The 8,616-nt window shown below is 40.8% G+C and overlaps 1 protein-coding gene across 1 annotated transcript; it reads right to left on the bottom strand.

The window, feature by feature from the left end:
- Nucleotides 1–3,285: 3,285 nt before the first annotated feature.
- Nucleotides 3,286–4,260, bottom strand: LOC306996600 (olfactory receptor 52E4-like; the record flags this gene model as incomplete). The annotated part of the gene is made up of 1 exon (XM_079609306.1): nt 3,286–4,260. One exon carries the CDS (start codon nt 4,258–4,260, stop codon nt 3,286–3,288), a length of 975 nt encoding a protein of 324 aa, XP_079465432.1.
- Between the last annotated feature and the right edge of the window lie 4,356 nt (nt 4,261–8,616).

Below are 8,616 nucleotides of genomic sequence, written 5' to 3'. Positions count from 1 at the left end.
CATATCCTAATACTTTTGGTATAAAAGGTTGGTACTTACACACGTCTGAGTTTGCAGATGCTGTTGCTCCATTCACCTCCACCCTCCCCACCTCCTCCAAGATGGGACCTTCCCTTCATCCTCCCCAACACCACCAAGACGGGTCCTTCCCTCCATCCTCCACATAACACCAAGATGTCTTTCTCCTCCATCCAACCCACCACCACCAGATGGCCCATTCCTTTACTTCGCAGGGGGTCGGCTGCGCCCCTGCCTCCGTCTTCAGGCAGGATATGCAGAGTCCGAACCCTAGGATTTGGCAGCTATTAATAAATGTTAATTGTCACAGTATTTATTCCCCTGAGTCTTTCTGGTAGAACTTGTTGCTAGGGTGTGTGGTGGATTTTAATAGATAAATAGTAAATTAACTTTTAAACTAACCTTATTTAACATGCTAACACTTTGAAACACCATGTACTACAGTAAGACATTCTGTACTTAGGCTGAATGTATGTGTGCCTTTTTATGTCAACTCATGACTGTGTGTGTGTGTGTGTGTGTGTGTGTGTGTGTGTGTGTGTGTGTGTGTGTGTGTGTGTGTGTGTGTGTGTGTGTGTGTGTGTGTGTGTGTGTGTGTGTGTGTGTGTGAAAATAACATATATGGGAAATTAAACTAGACAAATGACAACGTTAGAACCTTGTGATTAACAATTAAGTAATCTTAATTAACAAATTTAAGTAAAGTTGCTTTACCTAGTAACAGAAGGGTTTGCATATGAAGAACCAATCAAACTCGTTTTTTCGGTGGGATTCTGAATGGAATTTGTCTGATCATCTGGCCTTGCTTCTTCTTGGGCGAGATTCTCTGAGAAAACGTCGAGAACTCCCGGCCGTGATTAAAGCATTTAGAGGACATTTGCTGGAGTCTGTCTGTTATTGTCACATGTCTGTCCTGTCTTGTTATGCACATGGGTGTTTTGTTATTTTGGGGCCATGTGCTCTTGTCATTGTCTGGTCCCTCCCCCTTGTTATCTGATTATTGGTTTAGTTGTCCCACCTGTCCTGCTCGTTACCCTCCTTGTTTGCCTCCCTATTTAGTCTTCCTGTGTTTGCTGTCCTGGGCTGGTTCGTTGTACATGTTACGTGTGTCTATGCCTGTCCTGCCCTGTCCGTGTTGGATTTAGTTTCTGATTTCCTTTGTTGGTTTGTTTGTTTTATGTTTTATCTTTATTAAATCTTCATTTCACTCTGCATTTGAGTCCTCTTCCATTTTCCACTACCCACCGTGACAGTTATTACTGCTGCGCAGCAGGTCAGTTTAGGGAAGCAAATAAGTTAGAGTAAAAGACAATTACGCATACACACGTTATATCGCCTGTACACGTAACTTCTAAAGACATATTTGCCTTCCATAGAGAGAAGGTGTGTTCGACATCGGCTATGGCTGGACGTAACCAATCTGCGAGAGTTTCCGCTTGCAGGTGGGGAGGAGCTGAAAACTGTGACGTGAAGACGGACACTTTCGGCTTAGTAGTGACCGCTCATGTGGTGTTTGCATTTTACCAGTGGCGGCGGGTGAAAAATATCTTAGGTGGGGATGTGCCATTTTCAGTCAGTTTCAATAGTCTGGTAACCATGGTTGTGGAATGCTCTTCCTCAAAACATCCGTCAAGCATCCACCCTTCTCTCCTTCAAAAACCTCTTAAAAAACAATCTTCAGCTCACAGTCTATACATTTTACCTTGTTATGGATATGTTATTTGTTTGAATCCCTCTTTGTTTGTTTCTTTACCCTAACTTTGTAAGTGACCTCTGTATATTACTTTCTGCCCTTGGTATGTGTACTGTGCTTTGATGTTGATGGTCCTAGCGCCCTCTATTGGCCAGCCGCCCCTGTACTTTACCACAGCTAAAGTGAAATAAATGCAATATTTGTCAAATACACAGACGTTTCAGATACGTTTCCATTTAATACTTTATGTAGCCTACTGTACTTTGTTTTTTTATCAGTTTTTTTTTATAAATATGACACATAACATTGCGACTACATGAAAAGAGCTTTTACTGTTATAAAAAAAAATATTTGTGAACATTAGTGGAACTGAATGTGTTCGAATGAACACGAAACACGTGATCGCTGCCATGCAGTGGATTCAGCCAATCGTGGAACAGTTGTGTTGTCATCAGAGCTCATGCAGCCGCCCTGGAGAAGCTGTGCAGAATGAATCAGCCGGCTGCTCTCGAACTGCTCTTGCGGTGCTTTGATGGCATAAGTCATGTGGCACATCAGATGGCAGTCATGTGGCGTCGGCGCTATCTCAAGTTGGACACAATTTCTAACCAGCATGCAATGCTTTCAAGTCAGCAACCGATCAGTTTGTACAGCCCTGTATAAAGTCGAACAAGCCTAGAGACACACAGCAGGCAAAAACAGACACATGGCACACAACTACGCCCACACCTTTGTAAACCAGGAGTAAAGCAAATTAAACAAGTATTACATGAACAATAATATAATATATCCTTGGATATAACAGTGACACAATACACTGAAACATGCACATGTGGGTTATTGTTCTTATCTGGGTTCTTGTTCCTTTTTTTTAAAATTACTGAACAGAAAAACAAAACAAAAACAGAAAAACACCAAAAATGATAAAATCAAAAAGAGCCTCATCAGCAGATCTCAGACCAACATGCTCATGTTAAAATGGACCACTGTATTTCAAATTCAAAAAGGTATACAGTGTGACATATTATTTTATATAGTCATGTCTCATCAGTTGATTTTTCATAAAATCTATCAAAATGCATTTATAGATGACAGTGAATTATGCATCTAAAGTAACATGAATATGTCAACATAGTAACTAACATCAAAACATCAAATTGCTTTTATTCCCTGTTAGATTTGTCTTGTGATCTGGAACACAAGCCATACACTTGAAAATCAGTTGGATTAATAAATAATTAGATTAGTAAGTATAGATAGCATTACTGTATACATTACTGTATCATTCTTATATACTTATATAATATATATATATATATATATATATATATATATATATATATATATATATATTTCTTTCAGAATTTGAAACAACTTGAGTTCGTAATGGAATACAAAGAAAATATTTCTTATCTCGGTTACTCTTTCAAAAGTATTTTTTTCAAAGTATGTGTTTCTGGAAAGATATTGTTCACCTCTGTGAGGCTTCAGCGTGCAGTCATTTTTTAAGTTTTTTTTTTTTTCATTTTTAAAAACAGACATTTTAAATAAACAAACAGCCATTTCAATCATTTTTAAATGTTCTCTCTAATTGGTTCAGATCTGTTTTTAACCACTTTCCGGATTATGTCTTTGATTTCAGCTGTGTTCAATACATAAATTATGGGATTTAGCATTGGTGGAACAGCATATGCCAGAGACGTACTGATAATCCTTGCATTGGGTGTGAGAGAAACCAACCATGCAGCAATGTATGAGCAGGATATGGGGAGGAAATAAACCCCTACTAACAACAGATGAGAAACACAGGTCTTCAGCGCTTTTAAACGTCCTTGCCAAGTTGTAATTTTGCTTAAAGCAAGAAAAATGCCCAGATATGACAGGACTATAATAACCAATGGTACCACAAGGTATAAAATTGTGATGAGAATTCCCATAATCCTATTAATGCTATTGTCATTACATGCCAGCCTATACATTGGTCCATGATCACAAAAGTAACTCTGAATCACATTAGATTCACAGAAAGAAAGCCGGGTGATCAAAGACACCATCAAGGCCACCACAGAAGAATTAAATGCCCAAATTACTGAGAAAACCAAAACCACACTGGTATTGTTAACAAGTGCATGATATCTTAATGGCAAACAAATTGCAATGAAGCGATCATATGCCAGAACTACAAGAGTATGACTCTGCATAGTACTAAAGAGGAACACAAAAAACATGTTTGCCAAACAAGAATTGTAGGAGATGTACTGTGAGTCGAGCAGAAAAGTCTTCATCATGTTAGGAATCAGTGCATTAGTTTCACCAATATCAACCAAGGCCAAGTTAAACACACCAATATATTTTGTACTGTGCAGGCTCCGATGAAGAGCTAAAATCCCAAGGACTATAGAGTTGCCAATTACAGTTATAAAATATGTTATAAATAAGAATATATAGTAATAACCACTATAAGGTATCCCTGTAAGTCCAATTATGAAAAAGTATGCAGGATGAACAATGGAGATATTCTGTGAAAAACTTGCATTTACAGAGCTCATGGCAGCTTTGAGTTTGGTGTTTTGCACAAGCTGTAACTAGAAATTACAAGACATTAGACATTAGCAAAATCTAAAGAATTTACAAAATTGTCATTTCAAACCTGTAACAGGATATTTTAACTACAACTATAATTTAAAAAAAAAAAAAAAAAAGTACCTTCATGTAATGGATAATATTTGAATCACAATGACAATGACTGTCTACGCTTGTTAGCTGCTTTGAATTAAATGACTCTGCTGTGCATTCTTGTCCTTAATCTCTCATGCTGCACAGATCACTGGCAATCTCCATCCAAATATATCTTCTGATTCATCTCTTGAGAGCTTTCAGACAACACAATGATGTAATATTTAACCCTTGTGTGTCCTTGGACATGTCTTTTTCAGTTTTTTTTTTTGTTAATGCCACCAGTATAAATGTTGGCACAAGTGTGTATTTCTATTAGAACTTTACTATTTCACCCCCATTTCCTTTAACAAAAATCTATTTTACACTAGTAATAAAAAAATAGTTACATGTCAGGACATAAAAAAAATCCTCATTGAAACCCATTAAAACGGCAATTTTTAATCCCAGGGCCATACAATTATGGTGTCTTTGTTAATAGGCTTTTAGTTGGTTGGCAAGTCTTCAAAAATATGTTTTTTTTTTACCAGATGGTGCCATTTTCTCAGGTTTGGCCTATAAACCAAATACTCACCTGATTCATGTTTTCTGCTTCTGCATATTATAGAACCAATTGGATAAATGATGCAGTTATAATTGTGTGGGTGTGTTGTTATGGATGTCAGAGTATGGTTTGAGTGTGTGTAATACAAAAATTGTGTGTGTGTGTGTGTGGGTGTAATATTAATATTAATAATATAAGAGAAAAAAATGTCTCGGGTTACGACTGTAACCCTTGTTCCCTGAGAAGGGAACGAAGCGCTGTGTTGAAAGATGACACTTTTGGGGAACGCCTCAACCGTGATAGTGTCTGAAGCACATATGGAACTAGTCCAATTTCGATTGGTGTTGCGTCATGACGTCACATGTGATGGTGAAGCGTAGGGACGCCGGCTCATAACAGCGTCAGCTTCTGATAGGTCGAAGCAAGTCCTTCTCAGGCACTCAGGAAGTGTGGCAAAGGGACGTGGGAATGAGGGTTACAGTCATAACCCGAGCCGTTCCCTTTCGAGGATAGACGACACTTAAGGGAACGGAATACCCACTTCGCCACACTGACTAGTGCCTGTCCTGGTGTGAAGTATGTATGGCACAACTCAGGCAGTAAGAACTTGAGAACACAGCGTGGAGGGCAGATCCAGGCTGTAGTATATTATAAAAGTGTGTGGGGAGGCCCAACCAGCAGCATTGCAGACCTCTTGAAGGGAGACCCCTAATAGCAAGGCCGAAGAGAAGCTGGATGCATGAGGGAAAACCAGAGCAGACAATGTGTGTTCTCATGGGAGGCAAACAGATCCACTTCCGCCTGGCCAAACTCCCACAAGATTCAACTTCTCCATTCCATTCCAATTTCCCCTGCCTCAAAAGGATGTCTGCCCCCACAGACATTGTTCTAAGCATAGACATCATATACAGTAGATAGATAGCCCTAGAGATGCGCGGATTGGCTATTATTTAATCCGCAAAGTTTTGCAAAGTTTTGCATCACAAAACTCATCATCTTATGTCCGCCATCCATCCGCACCAACGTTTTTGACCAATTTTCAAAACCGCAACGCCCGCCATCCGCTGATTGGACGGAGTGAACTGTCACATCAGGGTGACGACTAGCCTATAGGACAGCGCCGCCGCTCCCACCACGTGCATCACGCGCTGTGCGTAGGGCACCAAGAGCTGAGGGAGCACCAAAAAAATAGCCTAATGAAAAATCAATAATTATAATGCAGATATTATTTCAGTATAGAAATGCAGACATCCCAAGTCTCCCGGAAGTTCCGGGAGTCAAGTCAAGTCAAGTCATCTTTATTTATATAGCGCTTTTTACAATACAGATTGTATCAAAGCAGCTTCACAGTGATAACATGAAAATAATACAAAAAATAATTTCATCATCATCCACCTTTAAGGCAGATCTATAATATTGTTTAATATTAAATGTCCCCAACTAAGCAAGCCAGAAGGTAAGGCAACAGCGGCAAGGAACCAAAACTCCATCAGGTGACAGAAAGGAGAAAAAAACCTTGGGAGAACCCAGGCTCAGTCGGGGGCCAGTTCTCCTCTGGCCAATGAGTGAACAGTGTATGAAGTTCAGAATGAATCAGAGTATTTGTCCAGTTCCGGTTGGTTGAAGTTGGAGTGGAGAGGAGGAGAGACTGGTTGACACTTCAGGTCATCGTCGTCGTCGTGTCCTGGCGCTGGTCCTTCATCAGATCTGGATACGGCCTGGTTCCGGTGGACAGCGGTAAACCTCGGGATAGACAGAGAGACTAATATTAGCGTAGACGCCATCCTTCTTATGATGTACCAAGTACATCAGGATTACGGGAAATGTTCCCGGTCCCGGCTGTTCTAAACTATGCAGCCTAATTATATAAGTCTATAATGTGTTATGTGTATGCTAGGCCGAAGAGATGTGTTTTTAGTCTAGATTTGAACTGACAGAGTGTGTCTGCTTCCCGGACAATGGTAGGAAGACTGTTCCAAAGTTTTGGTGCTAAGTAGGAAAAGGATCTACCGCCAGCAGTCGATTTTGATATTCTAGGTATTATTAACTGGCCGAAATTTTGAGATCGCAGTAGACGTGAAGGACTATAATGCGTTAAGAGCTCGCTCAAGTACTGCGGAGCTAAACCATTTAGTGCTTTGTAGGTGATCAGCAATATTTTAAAATGTATACGATGTTTAATAGGCAGCCAATGCAGTGTTGACAGAACAGGGCTAATATGGTCATACTTCCTGGTTCTAGTAAGAACTCGAGCTGCTGCGTTTTGAACTAGCTGTAGTTTGTTTATTAAGCGTGCAGGGCAACCACCCAGAAGAGCATTACAATAATCTAGCCTTGAGGTCATAAACGCATGAACTAATTGTTCTGCATTATTCATTGAGAGCATATGAGGTAATTTAGATATATTTTTAAGATGGAAGAAAGCGGTTTTACAGATGCTAGACACATGACTTTCAAATGAAAGATTGGTATCAAAGAGCACACCCAGGTTCCTAACCGACGACGAAGACTTAACAGAGCAGCCATCAAGTGTTAGACAGTACTCTAGGTTATTACGTGTGGAAGTTTTTTGTCCAATAATTAGAATCTCTGTTTTTTCTGAATTTAGTAGTAGGAAATTACTAGTCATCCAATTTTTTATATCAGCTATGCATTCCGTTAATTTTGTGAATTGGTAGGTTTCGTTTCGGTTTTGAAGAAATATACAGCTGAGTGTCGTCGGCATAACAGTGAAAGCTAATTCCATGTTTCCTAATGATATCTCCTAATGGTAGCATATACAGAGTGAACAGCAGCGGTCCTAGTACTGAGCCTTGTGGTACGCCATACTGAACTTGTGATTGTGATTGAGTCTCCCGCATATTGATAGCGGCTCACTGATGCCCGCGAATTATAGTTAAAATCTCCCGGAATCTAGAGCGAGCGCGCCCGCGAGACAGAGACTGTGATCTCCTCGCCACTTCCGGGGAGTCCGCTACACTATGGTCGGTGGCAATGCCCCTGTCATGAGAGCAGAGGTCGCCACCCTACTGGCGAAGGGTGCGATCAAGACAGTCCCTCTAGCAGAAATGAGGTCCGGCTTCTACAGTCCCTACTTCACTGTACCCAAGAAAACCGGTGGGTTACGGCCAATCCTGGACCTGCATCTTGAACAGGCTTCCGTTTAAGATGCTCACGGCCAAACGCATTTTCGTGTGTGAGCGCCACAGGATTGGTTTGCAGCGATCGACCTGAAGGACGCCTACTTTCATGTCTCCGTTCTCCCTTGACACAAGCCGTTTCTATGGTTTGCTTTCGAGGGGCGGGCATATCAGTATGCGGTTCTCCCATTCGGGCTAGCCCTCTCTCCTTACATCTTCACGAAAGTCATTGAGGCAGCCCTTGTGACGCTACTGCAGGGGCGGGCAAACTATGTCCGCGGGCCACACACGGCCCGTTAGGCTGTTTAATCCGGCCCGTCGAGTATTACAAAAATGTTCTTAAAGATTTTTTTGCCTTTTTCCTGCAATACTTTGCGTAATAATTTGTGATTAAGTGTAGGCAACACAAATCCGTGTTCGCTTAAGTCTTGTTATAATCAGATTCAGCGCGTTCTTCATCTTCAATCCGCAGCGGCGTCGAGCATGTCAGAAACAGAGGACAGGGTGTGTGTGTGTGTGTTCATCTGAGCCTCGTTGGTCTGTCA

Source organism: Phoxinus phoxinus, assembly GCF_949152265.1.
Source record: "Phoxinus phoxinus genome assembly, chromosome: 4".
NCBI classification, from domain to species: Eukaryota; Metazoa; Chordata; class Actinopteri; order Cypriniformes; family Leuciscidae; genus Phoxinus; species Phoxinus phoxinus.
This window is presented reverse-complemented; position numbering and strand designations above follow the sequence as displayed.